The sequence below is a fragment of the Aspergillus foveolatus genome, assembly GCF_047715535.1.
Source record: "Aspergillus foveolatus strain CBS 279.81 unplaced genomic scaffold BDW70scaffold_2, whole genome shotgun sequence".
In the NCBI taxonomy this organism is placed as follows: Eukaryota; Fungi; Ascomycota; class Eurotiomycetes; order Eurotiales; family Aspergillaceae; genus Aspergillus; species Aspergillus foveolatus.
In genome coordinates, this window is record NW_027396066.1 from 567,416 (window position 1) to 586,245 (window position 18,830).

Here is an 18,830-nt window from a genome sequence, read left to right on the forward strand (position 1 = left end):
TTCGGCGCAGCTATGGCTCCCAGCAATATAATACTGAGCCCAACGAAGAAGGGATCTAGCAATATGAAGATCCACTGCCGCAAAGACGAAAGACTTATAGTGCCTGTTGCAGTTTTGCTCCAGTGAAAAGGCTTAAATTTCTTTGAGGCCTTTGATAGCCAACTATGCTTTTCGGAGCCGGTGTACGTATTCTTGCTCTATGTCAATGCGCATAGAACTCTGGCGCACTGTCCTTTAGCCTATATGTGCTACCACCACCTGATGGACTTAAAGGGACATGATACGTGTCCTAATCTCTTTACGAAAATCGGCAGGGTTCATTATCAGCATTGTTAGTCGATTTGATCTGTTAACCGTGATATATATTTCAGACATTCTTTCATGATTATTCCGCCAGTATCGAATGTAGCAAAAAGGCCTATCTTCTGGTGCACTAAGTCAATACTTAGATGCCAAGTACGAGTATTAATGCATTTTCATTTCTCAAAAGCTGATGATTTAAATCGAGATGATGGTCTCTTCCATTCAAAGCACAGACGTGGCGCACAGACCAGTAGCCCTCCCGACCCCAGTAATTATGTCATCAGACCCAAGATAGGAAGCTATACATCCGTTGTTTCCCGAACGCAGCCCGGCAACATCAACGAAGAGTTTGAATCTTGGACTCTGTTAGCTGAAAAAAATAAATAAATGGAGTAACGAGGACCTAGGAAACGACGCTGGACTTCTGATGAGTACTATAGTCGAGGCGGAGCCGAACTAGCCCATGACTGCTAGATTGGGCTTAGCGTGCCCGTATGCCAGAGCCTCAAGTTCAACTCAGTCCGGTGCTCAGTGCTCTTCTGCAGCTCCCCTCTTCCCGACCATATCATCCTCCCTACGACTCGACTCGCATCGGCTTCGGCCCAGTCTCTAAACTGTTGCATTTCCTGCTAGTTCATGTCATGCGCCCATGGGGTCTCGCCTCGAAACGTGCGATGGCGTTTCCTGATCGTTCCTGCTCTCCCTCCTGGACCTGAAGCACTGCGGCGCCCGACGACACATCCAAGCGACTTCGAAGTATCGGCACAGCGACACATTCTCCCCTTCGAACATACACGTCCCAGAACATACGGAGCACCTGTCTTTCTGACTTCCATGATATCGCGTATCTGACGCCAAGGGCTTATTCAAACGTGTTCGCTGTCTCACCCTCCGACGCATTTAACCTTCCGGCACTCGCCATTAACTCACTGCGGTCCCACCGTACTGGTTCCGTTACCTCTCATCGGCCATTGCCTCTCCTTTGTGAAGATCTAACGGGGAGTTGTTGATGGTGTCTGCGGTGGTGAATTTCCGGTCTTGTCTATGAAAGATCATCAGCCCCAGTTCGAGCCGTGAACCAAACTATTATTCAACAATGGCGTTTCCAGGCGGGGAACTGCCAGAAAGAAGACATAGCTCGGAGAGCTCTGGGAATAACAGTGGGCTATCGCAAGAAACAATCAGGGATGATGGTCGCCGATATGGTCGCATTGTGCCTAGCGGTCGGAGCATCTCTCCCCATTCCAAAGACGATGGCAGCGATAGGTAACATTGATCCCATACCCAATTTGCTGGTTAAAGCCGAATTGCTTTAGCAATATGGCGCCATATATTCTGTTTCAATAACTGACCGCTAGTTAGGCTTGAACTCCCGGCTCCACGACCACCTTCCCTAGGCGCCCCGAATGACCTATACACCTCCATGTTCTCGTGGGGCTCACCCGATGTTTCTCCGACGGACGTGCGCAAGAATCAAGGCTTTGGTAGTCATAGAAAAGCGTTAGCTGTCCTTGGGAATGACGACCCAGGCCCTCCACCTGTCAATAATCCGAGTCCCCGTGTGAACACCAATTACGGCGATTATTTTCAGCACGATCCGCAGGGAACATTATCTTATTCCCCCAGATTGGGCACTGGCGATGCACACGGCACTTTTTTCCATGATCACTCCGAACACGAAGCCTCCCCTGCCACTGCCACTTTCCGCCCAGGCACAGGACGCACACTTGCCAGCGACGCTCCAGATCTTGATTATAATGGAGATCACCGGCGACCATCTGTTGCAAGTGCTACGACTGTAAGTAGTCAAGGGTCAAAATCAAGCGCAAGCGGGCTCTTCCGGAAAAAATTACAAGGGTTCTTCGGTGACGATCCTAATGCTGGTGATTCTAAGCAAGACCATGGTGGTCACCACAGCTCGGGGTCTAAACCGTCGTCGATCGATTACTTCAGATCTCGTCAAAGAGCTGACTCCGAGGGCTCGAGGCGTCCGTCTGATGGTGTCCAGGATGACACTCATCAACCTGGCCGACCCAGGACTCCGCTTCCTTCGAGCGATATAACTCCCTGGGAGTACCAGAGATATAATGTAAGTTTGCGAATCATGCAACTGTAACGGAACTGACTAGTCTAGGATATTCCACAGCTTGGAGAAGCCCCTGTCCGTGAAGCACCTACAGGGCTAGATCGGCATCGTATTGGTTCACAAGGTGCATCTAGTACATCGAGGGATCCGACGCGCAGGCATTTCAGCGGCCATCGACACTCACGAAGCAAGGAGGAGAAGGCAAACGCTGCTGGTGATCTCGCTGGATACCCCGATCGTCCTTCAACAGGCCGTGATGACTTTTCCGTTGGCCTACGTCCGTCCAGGGACGGTAGCTTAGGTTTTCGACCCGCAGCTAACTCGTCTACCAATCTTGCTGGGCGCTCGACGAGCCCCACCCCGAGTCTCCAGAGCTTTTATACTAAGGATTCAGGCCAAGGCTCCCCTGGTGCACCTTCTTCTAAGCGCTCGTTCCTGGGGAAGCTCCGCCGACCCAACCTTAAGCATTTTCCGGGGTCAAAAGGACCGACGGATGCTATTAGGGGCACATCAAAGCTTGCGCGGCGTGATGCTTCTCCTGGACGACGAGGACGGCAAGGCAGTCTGGAGGGAACACCTTCTAAGGGCGCTGAAAATGGGGAACATGAACGAAAGAAAGATGGCAAAGGCCTAGGAATTGCGACTGGTAAGCTGCGAGGTCGCCGCGGTGCTGGTCACGAAACTCCCACTGGAAAGGAGACGAACCCCTCAGAAGCACCCGGTGTCTGGGCTTTGGACACGGATCTTTCGCATATGGAAGGCATCGTTCAGCCAGCTGCAGATGATGGGGATAAGACGAATGAAGGAAAGACGGTACGCCACGATGAGAAGAGGCCGGGGGACCAGCTAGGTGCCGGCAATTGGGACGCTCCTGAGAGCTGGCATGTCAAACGCCAAAGAAATGAGGTTTTGGCCAAAGTTCCCAAGATGGCCAACGATGCTGCTCGAACAATAGCTGAACCTGATGGTGTTCCGTATTTTATCCGTGTGTTCCGCATTGATGGAACATTTGCCACACTCTCGAACGGGTTACATGCTACGGTCGCCGATGTGCTTCTGTCACTGGGAAAGAAGTCTTTTCTAACTGACCACCTCAATAACTACGAGATAGTCATGCGCAAAAATGATATCTCTCGACAGTTGGATCCCAATGAACAGCCCATTCTCATGCAGAAGAAATTACTTGAACAGATCGGCTATACTGAGAAGGACAGGATTGAAGAGCTTGGCCGGGAGGACCATAGTTACATTCTTCGCTTTACCTTCTTGCCCACCAAACTCAGCGGGTACAGCAGTCTTGAGGGAGAGCCAGGCTTCAGCAAGAACCAGAAATTCAGCCACGTGGATCTTCAAGGACGGAGCCTCGTTACCATCCCTATCGCTCTTTACAAGAAAGCTCCGGAGATCATATCTCTCAATCTCTCCAGGAACTTGGAGCTAGATGTGCCAAAAGACTTTATTCAGGGCTGCATCAATTTACGAGAGATCAAGTATATAGGAAGTGAAGCTTTGCGCCTTCCTCCCAGTTTCAGTCTCGCAAGCCGTCTAACGTATCTGGACGTTTCAAACAACTTCTTGGATCAGCTCGACCACGCGAACCTTGACAGGTTACAAGGACTTGTCAGTATCAAACTGGCCAACAATCGACTGACGAAGCTTCCGGATTATTTTGGAAACTTCAAATCTTTGAGGAGTCTGAACATTGCTTCGAATAATTTTCAAGTGTTCCCCGAGTTCCTCTGCAACTTGAAAAGTTTGGTGGATCTTGATATTAGTTTCAACAGTATCTCCGAGCTCCCAAATATTGGCAATTTGACTAGCCTCGAGCGTCTCTGGATGACAAATAACGGATTCAGAGGCCCTTTCGGCGAGTCGATTAAAGATCTTGTGAACTTGAAGGAGATAGATGCCCGATTCAATGAGATCGTCAATATTGACAGCTTGACACTCCTTCCGCGCCTGGAACAGCTATTGATCGGTCACAATTCTGTGTCTAAGTTCAGAGGGTCGTTCCCCAAGCTGCGGAATTTGGTTTTGGATCATTGCCCTGTAACGCAGTTCGACATTGACGCGCCCATGCCAACTCTAACATCCCTCAACATAGCCTCGGCGAAACTGGTCCAATTTCGTGACACCCTGTTCGATAGCTTGCCGAACCTAACAAAGCTCATCCTGGATAAGAACCACTTCATGTCTATGTCTCCTCATATCGGAAAGTTGCGGAAACTTGAGCATTTTAGCATGGCCAAGAACCCTCTCTCGTCACTTCCTCCGTCTATAGGGTGTTTGACCGAGCTCAAGTACCTTAATTTGAGAGAATGTAACCTGCGAAGGCTGCCTCAAGAGATTTGGTATTGTTTGAAACTAGAGACTCTCAACGTCTCATCAAACGTGCTGGATAGCTTTCCCAAGCATGGCGGCCCGCCACCTCAGCTTCCGGGCGAGGCTACTGCTGGTACTACTCCCGCGATCACACCCGGTGGCTCAGTTACACCGAGTTATGATGACCTGGGCACTGTAGAAGAGCAGGAAACACGGCGTCCCAGTCAGGCATCTGGCAGCGCACCCAGTGGGAGCTCTCCCAGTGGTGGGAGCACTCGAAAACCGTCGGTCGCCTCGTCTCTTAGTCAGGGAGGAAGGAAGGTCTCCACTGCTTCGAAGTTCACAGAAGGCAGCCCATCATCCAGGAAAGATTCGAACTTCTCTCAGCATGTGGCCACTACATTTGGTGGCTCGCTCCGGAACTTGTACCTGGCCGATAACCGGCTCGAAGATGACGTGTTTCGTGAACTCTCATTTATCCCTGAGTTGCGGATAGTGAATTTGTCTTATAACGTGCTGAATGAAATTCCGCCTGGGCTCCTGAAACGCTGGCCTCTACTTACGGAGCTATACCTATCTGGCAACGAACTAACCTCCCTGCCCTCAGACGACCTAGAAGAAGGGAGTAGTCTGAAGATTCTTAACATCAATGCCAATCGATTCCAGGTTCTTCCGGCGGAACTGTGCAAAGTGAGCAAGCTTTCTATTCTCGACGTTGGAAGTAATTACTTGAAATACAACGTGTCGAACTGGCCTTATGACTGGAACTGGAATTGGAATCGAAATCTGAAGTATCTCAACTTCTCTGGGAACAAACGGCTGGAGATTAAGCCGAATGTCTCGTCTTTGGGATCTCAGCCGCCGAACGGAGCAGATCTGACCGATTTCAATTCGCTCACTCACCTCCGGGTACTTGGATTGATGGATGTTACACTCACGACGTCCAATATTCCGGAGGAGAATGAAGATCGCCGAGTGAGGACGTCTGCCTCTCTGGCAGGTTCGCTCGCCTACGGTATGGCAGATTTCTTAGGTCGAAGCGAACATCTTTCTATAATCGACATGATCGTGCCTCGAATGAGGCAGGATAATGTGGAAACCGTTGTCGGCATGTTTGACGGCCAGCCTAGCTCTACTGGAGGCTCTAGGGTTGCCAAGTTCCTGCATGAGAATTTCCTTCATACTTTTTCTGCTGAGCTTAAGCGCCTCCGGCGGGATGAGCAAGAGACACCCTTGGATGCCTTCAGGCGGACATTCTTGACTCTCAACAGGAATATGGCTTTTGCTTGCTACAAGTCCATCGACCAAGATGTCAGACTATATCAAGGGGACTCATCCGATCAAAAGAAAGTCCGGCTCAATAAGGAAGACCTTCAGTCTGGCGGTGTCGCGACCGTTCTGTACCTGAACAATACGGATTTATATGCGGCCAATATCGGTGACGCTCAGGCTATTCTCGTTAAGTCAGATGGCAGTATGAGATATCTGACACGGAATCATGATCCGGCAGAAGCAGGAGAAAGGGCGCGCATCCGAGCAGCAGGCGGATTTGTCTCCCGCAACGGGAGACTGAATGATTGCCTTCCTGTCTCCCGGTCATTTGGATACTTCAATCTAATGCCCGCGGTGATCGCAGCACCGCATACCATGCACGTCAGCTTGACCGAGCAGGATGAGATGATTATTCTGGCCTCAAAAGAACTTTGGGATTACGTGACTCCAGACCTTGTCGTGGATGTTACGAGAGCTGAACGAAGGGACTTGATGGTTGCCGCCCAAAAGATAAGGGATCTTGCACTGTCATTCGGAGCCAACAATAAGCTTATGGTAATGATTCTTGGAGTTGGAGATCTTAGGAAACGTGAGAGGCGCCCGCCGCGCTTCCCAAGCATGAACAGCTTTAATCAGGTCGATGACTCGATCCTACCCAGCCCGAAGCGCACCAAAAAGCCGCGTGATATGCCTGGAGACTCCAGACTGGCTCGCTTTGACTATGTTGACGCTCCAACCGGAGAACTGGCTATAATTTTCACGGATATCAAGCAGTCCACAGGTCTCTGGGAGACGTGCCCCGACGCAATGCGCTCGGCTATCCAGATCCACAATGATATCCTCCGCCGCCAATTAGGTATTATTGGTGGTTATGAGGTGAAGACTGAAGGTGACGCTTTCATGGTCGCGTTTTCAACGACAACAGCTGCTTTGCTCTGGTGTTTCAATTGTCAATACCAACTTTTGGAAGCTGAATGGCCGACGGAGATCCTTGAGCAGCCTCAGTGCCAAGTCCAGTTCGATATGGAAAATAACATAATCTTCCGAGGTCTGTCAGTTCGGATGGGAATTCACTGGGGTGAGCCTGTCTGCGAAAAGGATCCTATTACTAACCGCATGGATTACTTTGGACCAATGGTAAACCGCGCATCACGAATATCGGCCGTTGCTGACGGCGGGCAAATATTTGTTTCGTCGGATTTCATGAACGACATGCAGCGTAACCTCGAGCTCTTCGCCGACAGTGAACGTGCTGCTTCTACTGGTTCGGAAGAAAGTTATGCGCTCGACTTGGGGGACAATATCCGGCGCGAACTTCAACAACTAAATAGCCAGGGATTTGTGATAAAAGATCAAGGCGAGCGGAAGTTGAAAGGCCTTGAAAATCCCGAACCTCTATATCTGATTTACCCACATGCTCTATCGGGACGCTTGTCAACCCAGGACCAAATGTCCGGTGAAGAAAGCACCCCCACCACTATTAGTCAACACTCTCAACTCCAGATCCAAACAGAAGCTATATGGCGGTTATGGGAGATCACACTCCGGCTCGAAAGGTTATGTGGAGCGTTAGAACACCCAGGCGATCCACGCCTAGATAAACCTAACTCGGCATTATTCGATATCATCAGGAAGCATGGCGGAGAACTCGCTGATTCGAGTGTCGTCAGCCTGATCGAGCAGCAAGTGACTCGGATCGAGGTCTGTACCCCAGTGGGCTTGATATATGCATTACTAACTCCTGCCAGGTCGCGATAAGTACCCTTGCTCTGCGACATATGCTGCGACCTTTCAAGCCAGGCGACCGGCTTGACGACCACGCCGCGCCGATTGGAGATGTGCTGCAAGAATTACGAACCCAGCTTGCCGAGTATAGAGCCCTCAAGGAGCAGATTGCTACCAATGGTGCTGGCATCACTGGCGCATCCCCTAGCTCCACCGCAACGGATCTACATTACACTCCAGATTTCCACTCCAGCGCTTCCTCTTCATCCTTCACCTAGATACCCGCTCTTTTACTCTCATCCTACCCCACGACCTCTATCCTGCCTACCCACCTAATCATGTTCTGTGTATACTGCAAGCATCTGTCCATCTGGCTGTCTACATTGTCATCATATTGGTATACACCTTGTTACGTCTTGTTTCCAGGGGCTGCTGTTCTTGCTCGTTTTTGGGCGGGCGTCTTGGGCTGTTTTGTTGGCATGGGGAGCAGATCCCGGGGGCGCTTGATCCATTTCTTTAAATTTTTGGTTGATTTAATTGGCACTTTGTTTGATGGTGCATGAATGGTGATAGGTTGTATATTTGCATCTCTATAGCTGGAATATACTAATATTCGACTTCGAGCTACTCACAATATGGTAAAGATTGGTCTCTCGCGAGGAGGATACTCCGCTGCTGATCGTGAAGCCTTATATGGTACGTTCCTCATTGAGTATTTCAAGAGATCATCATATCTTCATTACTCTTCTCACCTACAATCTCTGACCGAAAACAGCTCATTCGATATTTTCAGGATGTTTACAGTATACATAATTCTATTATCAATGTTGTATAGAGGGGTTCTTTCTGTTCTAGTTTAACTCATCATAACTACATACAATGCTTACCACATTGAATCGAATTAACAAAGGACTCCCAGCTAGCCACTCTATACCCTTGTATTTCAAGTCAACTTTCCCTTCCCCTTCCCCCACCCATCAACACTCAGAAAGTAACCCATCATCTTCCGCACAATATCACGCTGCAACTCCTTTGCCTGGCCAAACGTCCTCGAGACAGCCTTCGTCTTCCCCGTCTCCCAACCCACAACCCGCGGTGGGAAGTCATGATCATACTTCCCCGTCCAGAAATTAACCAGCTTGATAGGCGGATTAGCCACGGGATCCGGACTTGATTCGCGCAGTCTCTTGAGCCAGGTGCGGGTGTCGAGCTCTTCGAAAACCAGGCCCGCATCCCGCAGACGGGGAAGGAGGTCCGTTGTCCAGTGGAAGGGGTACGGGGAGATGATGTTGTAAATGGCTTGCGCGTCCTTTGGTTCGTTTACGTCGGACTCTGAGAAGGCGATATCGACGACAACGCCGGCTACAATATTCACGGGAAGCCAGCGATGGAACTCGTCTAGTTTAGGCAGGGCGCCGATTGTCATCGCTGACTGGATCATGAGCGGGATTGCCTCGGTGGTATTCCAGATACCGTTCTCTGTATCGCCGACGACCTGTCCGATGCGGAGCACGCGAGCGCGGAGGCCCGTTTGCTGATATGCCTTGACGCAGAGATGTTCGGCCACAAGCTTGGACTGGGCGTATCCCATGGCTTGGGCGTGTGCGAGGCTTGAGGGTAAGGATTCAGGGATGGAGGGCTCGGGCGAGCGGATAACGGCGCTGATAGAGGAGCAGAAGTTTAGAGTTGCCGGTGCGGGCCGTTGGGCTCTTAGACAGAGGTTTGCGAGGTGTCGGATGCCGGCGATATTGTCCTTCTCGAAGCTGGAGAGGTGCAGGTTGAAATTTACTGACCAGGCGCAGTGAATTACGTCTGTGATGGTGGAGATGAGGGTGTTGTAGGTCATTGTGTCGAGGCCTAGGGTTGGGAGGGCGAGGTCAGAAGGGAGGGCTATTAACTTGTTCTTTGCGGAGGTGGATAGAGTATCATAGACGCGCCTGGTGCGGAAGGAGCCGAGGAGGCGGCCGTAAGCATCGAGGGTGGAGTTGGCGCGAACGAAGCAGTAGATTTTTTGTACGTGTGGGAGAGTTGATAATTTGGCGACGACGTGGCAGCCTAGGGAGCCGGTGGCTCCAGTAACGACCTGAAGATTCTTAGCTTGAATTTCATTAGGTCAAGAACGAAGGCTCACAATGTATCTTCCGCTTAATCCATTCGGACGAGGGACATGATGCTCGAAATCGCTGTATTTTGAAATCAATGCCTCCATCTGCTCCTCGATCGAAGCCGTAGTTTCCAGCGTCTTAGAAGTGAGGGAGCAAAGGTACCGCGATAGAGAGGCAATAGACGGGTGCTCGAATACAACGTTCAGCCCTAGCTTGTGTCCCTTGGTGTCAAGCGACTTGACCAGCACCGACCGCAACTGAGAAGCCTGTAACGAGTCCATGCCGAGAGAAAAGAAATCAGCCTCGTTAGTATAATCATCCGCGGTTCTGGCCGGAACGATAGCAGAGAGCTCCTTGCGTAGGAACTCCTTCAGCTCTTCCTCCGACAAGAGCATAGTGCCCGTCATATCATCTCCGGCTTCGTACGATGCCTCTATCAGGTCGGCAAAGTCGCGGTAGAATGCCTGCCGGATGACGGTGCCTTTGTCGGTGCGGGCATAGGGTGCATCGGCAGGAAGGACTCGGACCATGTTCTTAGATAGCAGGCCGTATGCTGGCAGTGTTTGGTGCGCTTCTTCGACAGCCGGCCAGATGGCGTCGATAACTTGCTCGTCTGTCATAAATGCTGCCTCTGGAGCACGAATGACGGCCAACCCGATGCTCGACTTGCCAATGCCAAAAGCGAGAGCATCTGCTACCACGCTGAGCTGCCGGACTCGTCCTTCCAGGTCAAGCGGGATGACTTTCTCGCCGTTGACTAGTGTGATCGTGTCATCCAGTCGGGAATAGTACTTATATGCTTCCATCTCAGGATGCTTCAGAAATAGGTCTTTCGTAGCGTAAGCACCGTCTGGTCGGTTTGACATAACCTTTGACGGCCACCCGTCAAGGACAACAGACTCATAGATGCCAGGGTAGCGTTCTTCCATCCGCAGAAACTTCTTCACGGCTTCAGATGGTCGGAGCCAGTCCCATCGTTTATCACCAGGAGATCGCATGGAAGTCATCAATTGGCCTGTTTCAGTTCTAAAGGAGTAAGTTTAGTGAGCACCCTCGTATCTAACAGTACTTACGAGCCATAATGGGCAATGAGGTTAACCCCATTCTCAACCAGCAAGTTCCCCAAAGAATCCGGACACGGAGATCCTCCAAACATTACAGCTTTCAGTTTAGCAAGAGCTTCGATACCCTCTTCGGACTCCGCAAGCAGCTTTAGCGCGTACGGGACTCCATAGAAGATCTCGAAATTGTATGACCGCATAATCTCAACCAGATACCGACTTGTGAGCGGAAGCTGAGGGTTGTACAAATGCAGAGTCTTGTTTGAATATATTGTCCGGAAAAGACAGCAGATGCCATGATTATGATACAAGGGTAAGGTAATGAAACCACGCATGTTCATATTACCAGCATAGTTCTTGACTGCTGCTCGCTGTGTCTGGAATATGGGTTTGGGCAGCCCGGTTGAGCCCGAACTGTGGATGATCCAGGCGAGATGCTTTGTTTCGACTTCAGGGTCCAGATGGGAAAGAAGGTTCGTGTCGATGGGTTCATCCGGAATGTGGTAATCGTATTTCTCTTCACTTGGGATACTGTGAACTTGCAACGCCGGAACTCGCTCGTTGACTTTCGCAGCTGCATCTCTGAGGGAGCCGTGGACGAATATATGCTGCGCGTTGGTCCGTTCTATCAGAGAGACATGGGCCTCGACTGAGATCCTGGTGGAAAGAAGCAGCCCAGCATGGCCGAGTTTGGTTACTGCGAGAAGGAGAACGAGGTAGTCCAGGTTTGAAGGACCCAATAAGGCAACAACAGCGGGACATTCTGACGAAGACTTCCGGGGTGGGATCTTCTCTGCCAGTATCTTTGCGACTCGGTAGGCAAAGACATCGAGATGTTGCAGTGGGAATTCAGAGTACTCTATCCCAGCCCGAGGGTAGTAAACGACGGGTTGCGATGGGCCGAGAGATGCACGGTGCCGCACGAGCTCATCCACTGTCAGAGGCTCTGCTTGCGGTGAGGCGACGTCCTTCTTGTCGTGGGCGTGTTTGTCGATGTGGTTTGGTGCTTGAGGGCGAATGGTAGACAACATCGTGAGCGGTACCGAGGTATTCCTGGTGTTCCAGGTTCTTGATCGATGAATTGCTAATGGCCAGCTCTAGGGAGAGCAGTCCGTTTAAATAAACAAGTCGATCGTGATTAGGAATCCGGACTCCGTTTGACAATGCAGACGTAGGCCGGTTCTGCTCGTCTCTCACTCCGGATAAACTTCATGCGTCGGACAAATATCCGAGGAGGCGATCCAGCGATCCAACGATCCGAGAGCATGATCGGAATATTCCACTATATCTCACTTGTAAAGAATCGTCTAAGGAACGCCATTATTAAGAATGGGGCAGGAGTCTACGGATCGAGGGTCCTCAGGTACGGTATTGGCATTTTGGAGAAATCCAATACACGCTATTCTCTTGGAGCCGACCAAAGTAAATGCTAGTGTATTATTTGCAGGATGCCGAGAATGGCTGCTTAGGTTCGTTAATGCATAGCATGCTATAGCTCAGAAAGAAAACTGAGCCGGATCATTCGGCAAATTAGAGAATGCCTGGACTTGTTAGCTAAGAACAGCCCAAAGGACAGGACTACCAACCCAAGTGTCCAATTGAGTCCACCATATGGACCCTTCAAGATTGTCCAAAAACCCAACAGCACCCATTTCAAGTGGTTCATCTACGAAAGCTGATGACGGGATGTTCCCGTCATAGTTGATAGAGTTGAACGGGACGACATTGTTTGTATCAGTCGGACCGACTGGTCTCTGCTCGACAACGGCACTGCGATCCTGAATAGGCATGTCTCGAGATTGTTCTGGATTGTTAACGAGCGAACTTTCAATGAGCTCTGTGCCGAGTTGTTTGTGCACTTCTACTCTTGTTTCCTCCAAGATGATACCATAACGCCGGCTAGGGCAGTTTTTGCGCGTCGCTTCTGCCAAATGTTGCTGACAAACCTCCGCGAGGCTAAAGAGTGATCGTACGCGGTTGGTATCTAGCTCAGCAGGCTCTAGGGTTGATGACAGACGATGCTGCTGGATGGTGTAGATGTAGACCACGACAATTGCACAGAAACATACATGGTGGGTGAACCAGAATGACTGGATAAGGGTGCCTTGCTTTGCTATGCTGTCCACTAGCTTCATGACATGCTCCGCTGCCTCGAGGCATTTACTTACATGCGCCGTCACCGTTGGGTGCGGAGCTGCTGGCCGACGGCCAAGGTCGGTGAAATCATTCAATAGGAATGACCTCGTGGCGTGTATCATTGCATGGCAGTAAGCGAGCTGGAGGACTTGGCTTTGCCTGCATAATGGCGGGATAAGACTCGTTGGACGAACACTATTAAACAGAGGAGGCGTTGTTTCTTTCCATCTTTCAAGTTCCGAAGTGATCCGCACCGCGGCTTCGAGGTGCGATTCCCGGTGTATAGGATTGACGGTATAGAACTGACGCGATATCTCACCGAGAATGCGTCCAAGCCTGTGTTATTAGCAGTGTTTTATACAAAATCATGAACATCCAGGGGCGAACCTAAAGTGCAGAACAGATGCAATCATCATGGAATCTGCTGTGCCTAGGCGCATAGCTGGATCGTCTTGGAGAATATCCTCATCGCTGACTTCATCGGGAAGTTCCTGATCTATATCCTCATCGTGCAATAGCCGCGGCCGCCCAAAGATGACATTGAGATACTTGTCTAGTGTATAAGCGCTCCAGAGAATCCGTTTGCGGAGCTCCCTCTCCAGATATGAGGTTCCCTTTTTGGACAGTTTAGGAGCACACCGTCGATGCAGGCCGAGAGCTGTCACCAACTGAACGGCAGTGCCAAATGTATACCAGCATTCATTGGCTCGTGAAGAAGACAGAAGGTAAAGGCATTGCCCCAGTCGTGCTTGGACAGTCTCGAGGCGCGGGGGCCCGATTTCCATCGAGAGCATATATTTCGAGGCCGCATACCACCGTTCACTGGGTTGAATAAGTGAGCATAGAAGAATAGGTTAGAATATGTATGCCTACCTTTCACACGAACTTTCCGCCTGCTTCCCCTGAGTTTGCTCTTCATGCAGAGTACTTACGGCAAAAATCATGAGAATTATCGCAGTTCGAGCCACAGACGGTCCTGTAGGCAGGTTTGAAGGGGATATATTGCAATTATAAACTTGCCTAAGCCATTCCTCCACGCTTCCACGATGGAGAAAGCGGTACGTGACCATTGCGTAGTCGAAATACCTGCTCACCAACTCCATGGCTTTATCAAACGTAGGAAGATTAAAGCCCGCATCGCGATAGTTTGCGTACGGCTTATCGCCAAACATGAACACGGAGGTGTTCTTCGGTGATGATTCATCCTGCAGTTCATCAGGAACAGCACTTGTCTCATCCTGGTGCAGACGTCGCCAGACGCGATTTAAAAACGAGACGCCCGTGGCAGGTCCGAGATAGTTGCCTTCAAAATCAGTGGCTACTGGATCAGGAGAGTTGCGCCGTGGCATTTCCACGGACGCTTGTAATAATTGCGAGCGCATAGTCCTTGCAGTCAACGATGAATCCGTATTCGGCGATGATTTTCGCGAATTGGGACTCTGTGAGGTGGAGGTGTGCGACGAAGACCGGTTTCTCAGGTATCTAGCAGCCACTGACGCAGGCGCTGGAAGCGGATCCGGAGGCAAGCCTCGACTATACGCGGCATTGTATTCACAGGGGAGCGACAGCCTGGTACATCTGCCGCAGGGCAGAGTTCCGGTACATCGGGTTTTTTTTCCCTTGCAGCTATCACAGGCCCTTGTAATCTTCTGCCGCGGGGCACTGACTTTACTCGCTGACGGTTCCAATGACTTTCTCTTCCGTCCTGGGCGAACCCCAACTGCTCGACCTGTGTCACTATAGTCCGCTCCAGGTGGAAGCTCAACGTCCACCTGCTCCACAAGGGTGCTAGCCATCGGACGCGGGGAAATCAGCCAAGACTTCAAAGGGCGATCTGTCACAGTCGCGTGGCCTAGGAGGTGGATTTCCGCGCGGCTCCACGTTTTGCTAGGGTAAGGCAGACAAAACGAGCAGACAGCTATGCGACAGGCCTGAAGGCACGGGAAGAGAGCAAAGGAGAAAAATCCGAGTCTCTAGCGGATTTTGAGTCATTTGCTAGTCCAGACGGACTCTGGCCCCAACGGCTTGGGCGCGCGGGGTCGGAGACTTGGAGTCGTTGGAGCCGGTATGGAGTCCGGTCCACCACCAGGAGATCAATCCGGTCGGGCCGACACAGGGGCATAATGAACGAATAATGGGGAGACGGACACCTGCCAAGTCGTTACTGGTTGCTCTCACGATCACGGTGTCGAGTCGGCAAGTCCTGGATTCTAAGCGGGGAGAAACGGAACTGCTCTGGTAACTTGGAGAAACTCCGCTGCTGACTCAGTCGGATGTTTTCCGAGTAGTATGACATGGCTTCCACCAAAAAAAGTCATCGTGAGCGGCACAAAATAGCTCCATCGTAACAATTCCATATATTGACGTAAAGGAGAATACTTAGAGAGAACCAATATGAAAATGCCTCGAACGAGGAACGGTATCTGATTATTCACTGGCTCAGTCTTAACTGAGAGACGCCAATTGCTGGTGACTCGCGAGGTACATATTTCGTACACTGGTACCTATATCTACGGATATAGATACAGAAATTTGCCTGCAGAACTCCTGGTTGGGGAACCAAAACCTGAACTATGTACAGGACAAGACAAAGATAGCAATGTAGCACGATGGCTGAGAACATAGAGGATTGAAGAAGGTCATGCAATGCAAACGGAATTCAGAAAAGCTCGATGATTATGGTATGAGGGCAGTTCCTTCTCTTTTAATCCTTTTTACTCGTTCTTCAAGCGGTATGCTCATTACTTTTTGCGCGGCGTTCATCGTATTTTCGGTTCGTTGACGCCGAACGTATGGATATAACATTAGTCGACACTTGCAAAACCGAAAAGCTGTGCTAGGAGGGCAGTTGAGCAGCTGTGCCAGCCCTCAATTCGCGAAGCAATCGATGCCTCCATACCAGGAAGCTGTTTACCTCGCCAGCTGAGAGTCCACATAACGTCCGAAGACGTCCCAACAGCCAGGAGCTTGAGGATGGTTGCGTCGCCAAAGATGGGGCCTCTCCGTGTTTCACGATCCCCGCGACGCAGATGTTAATTTTATTTCGACAACATCATCGATATGCAGGTCCGGGAGCTCTGCGCCCAGAGGTCAGACCATTTTGCCGTCCATGAAGTCCGATTCACGGGAAGTTCGAGGGTCGAACGGCGGGAAGACAGGCACAACTTGGGATAGATAAGAGAGGATCTCCTCGTCTGATGTCCCGCGCCGAATAACTTTGACAATCTTGCTGAGATCTCCTTCTTGGCAACTCCGAATTGAAGTGAGGAGGTAATTGACGTATGACCGGTAGTATTCCAACTCCCTCCGAGTGGCCTGGAGCTCCATCTGGGTCCTTCTAAGATTCTCCTCAGTTTCTTTAACTGCGATCTTCCGACGCCTGTCTGCCAACTCATCGATTATGCACTCCCGGTTGTGGAGCGCACATTCAGTGCAAGGACCACCAGAATCTTCGACGGTGCACTACAAGCAAAGCATATAACACGTCAGTAGCTTCTCTTGAGACTGCTGAAGGGCGGACAACATCACACTCAGGAACTGGAGAGTAATGAAGGGAGGATTATCTCATCCTTAACCCAGTGGAAAGCTTAAATACCTTTGTCCGCCGCAGCTTGCATTCCCCGCATGCGGTCGAGGCTCGCTTTGTTCGAGTCTCTTCTGGAGAGCGACTTGTCGGTCGAGCTTCAGTATCCGGGCCCTTCGGGGCAAGGGGACGAAGATTGTTCCTCATTGAATGATCGACCATAGCCGAAGGTACTAAACACAAGGGAGCAGAAGCTGGAATGAATCAATCAATAAAAAAAAAAAAACAAAAAAACAAAAAAAAAAGAGAACGAGCACCGAGAGAGGAGAAGAATTGGAGCAGGATCACGAATCTAGAGTTATATCCCAGATAGCATAGTCTCCGGGACACTGTACATCTAGCTCGAAATGACTAAAATCAACATTCTCAGCCCAAAGAGAATGTGATGTAGGGATAAATTGAAGGACAGACGGTTCGAGGCACTACTGCGCGTGACCACCACACAGTTGATTATCTGATGGAGGAATAATAATGAAAGAAGAAGTGTGAGGGGCAGGGCCGCAGGAGTGAGTGGGTAAGAGGGACGGCAGTAGCCAGCTTTCCGCTTCAATGAGAATAGCCGGAACAAGCTTGCGAGTCGCGACAACCCTGAGTACGGTTATCGACAGGGGGTGACTATCCAAGAGGAACCAAATCCAGAGCGTTCAGAGGAATGTTAAGAGAAGAAGAAAATATATCTTCATGCGTCAAAATTGGATGAGTTAGTGACCCGAGTTCACGGACCATTCAACGAAAGAGGCCCAGGCACAGTTAAGCGCGGAGCAAAGAGGAGCCGTGGCGTGAAGAGAAGCTAGCATGAGGGCAGACTTCTGACTGATGGACGTGGCGACCGCAGCCGGACTTTTGAGTGGGTGTCGGGCCTGTCGGCATCCATAGTATTTTTTTTAAAACTCAACCCTCTGCTGGATGGGTTCTAAGTATCACGTCAAGCAACTGCTGATACGCCATTCTAGATTCTAGCGACGACGCGACTTACAGTCGTATAGTCCCTCTAGAGCAAACAGAAGTCTCCGCGAGTCCAGGGCCGTGTACGGCCAAGATCTCGGACTCTCGATCGGATACGCCCGTTGCGAAGCGTGTCAGTAGATGACGGCCAGGCATACCACCTCTCACTAATAAGGGTAGATCGTAACTCTTGACTCGCGAGATCTCCAGTAATCATCAGTGCCCTCACATGTCTTCTGGCTTGTAACCATGGCGCCTTGCAGAGATCCGTTGTTCCTAGTTATCCTCTAGACGGTGCGTCTGGGCCTTAAGGTTCTGCGTCGGGCAGTTCGTCCATGATCCGTAGAGCCAGGGAATCTCTTTTCTCTGGGGTCCCCTGGGCAGCTTTTCAGACATGTTTCCTTTTCCTTCATGAATCGTGATCTGGCTCGCGATAATCATCGGCAAGTGGGCACTGGGCGGCGCTTGCACGCTAACGTTCGTACTCTGCACGAATTCGATGCGATGTTCGTTACGGAAAATTCATCCGGGCGAATTGCAGATTGTGACTCGTTCGCGCTGTGGCGGGGATGGGACGGCAGTGCCGCCTGGTCATCGCCGAGGGCCATCCCCTAGTCATCTATTCCTCAGAAAACACGATAAGATCGAAAAGGTGAAAGTAGCATGTATGTGCAGCGCAGCTCGAGTCTGACAACAGTCTGGCATCGAAGGGTGTGCCCGAGGATGGACTGCATTGTTCACTCGTTATACCCCGAAGGTGGAACGCGACACTGCTGGACTCCCCAAAACAGGGCCGCCTTTGACGGTCTCACTCATCCTTGGGGCTCAGGCTCAGTGGCTCCCACTGCCTCCTAGCATCTCGTGGTTCTGAGGGGCTGTAGTGGAGTTAGAAACAGGCACTCGACTTGTTAGCTCGCCAAGACCAAATCACGTGAAGATCTTCTTCATACGAAACCGGGATGGCTTGAGGCGGGAGTACAGAGTGCGTCGCTTATCTTCAACCATGCGGTATGGAGATTGATGATATACAGACTAATAACTCTATACTTGCAGCACAAGCAGAACTAACCTAACAGGACGACTGCTTCTGACCTGGCTCTCTTCAAGCTATCAGGTCAAGGGCCCCTAGTGAATGTTCGACATAACTGCCACCCCAGTGTATGTCCAAAAGACAGGTTACTAGGGGGAACTCCGAATCGAATAACTAAAATCCTGATTAAGCACTAAATGCGACTTAATCAACAAACGGGATCACCTGGGCTGTTAATGCAGAGCACTTGATTCGAGTGAGC

The 18,830-nt window shown here is 50.6% G+C and overlaps 3 protein-coding genes across 3 annotated transcripts; 1 reads left to right on the forward strand and 2 right to left on the reverse strand.

Moving 5' to 3' along the window:
* Positions 1–1,326: 1,326 nt before the first annotated feature.
* On the forward strand, positions 1,327–8,326 carry acyA (adenylate cyclase acyA). The gene is made up of 4 exons (XM_073743904.1): positions 1,327–1,569; positions 1,666–2,392; positions 2,438–7,684; positions 7,732–8,326. Exons 1-4 carry the CDS (start codon positions 1,400–1,402, stop codon positions 7,984–7,986), a joined length of 6,399 nt encoding a protein of 2,132 aa, XP_073600679.1. The 5' UTR covers positions 1,327–1,399; the 3' UTR covers positions 7,987–8,326.
* Positions 8,327–8,651: 325 nt separating this feature from the next.
* BDW70DRAFT_167617 (uncharacterized protein) lies at positions 8,652–14,806 on the reverse strand (the record flags this gene model as incomplete). The annotated part of the gene is made up of 8 exons (XM_073742279.1): positions 8,652–9,791; positions 9,840–10,839; positions 10,887–11,958; positions 12,454–12,895; positions 12,944–13,346; positions 13,398–13,832; positions 13,884–13,912; positions 13,943–14,806. 8 exons carry the CDS (start codon positions 14,804–14,806, stop codon positions 8,652–8,654), a joined length of 5,385 nt encoding a protein of 1,794 aa, XP_073600680.1.
* A 669-nt stretch (positions 14,807–15,475) lies between these two features.
* BDW70DRAFT_126844 (Zn(II)2Cys6 transcription factor domain-containing protein) lies at positions 15,476–16,809 on the reverse strand. The gene is made up of 2 exons (XM_073735156.1): positions 16,606–16,809; positions 15,476–16,472 (listed from the first exon to the last, which is right to left on the reverse strand). Exons 1-2 carry the CDS (start codon positions 16,753–16,755, stop codon positions 16,101–16,103), a joined length of 522 nt encoding a protein of 173 aa, XP_073600681.1. The 5' UTR covers positions 16,756–16,809; the 3' UTR covers positions 15,476–16,100.
* Positions 16,810–18,830: the final 2,021 nt, after the last annotated feature.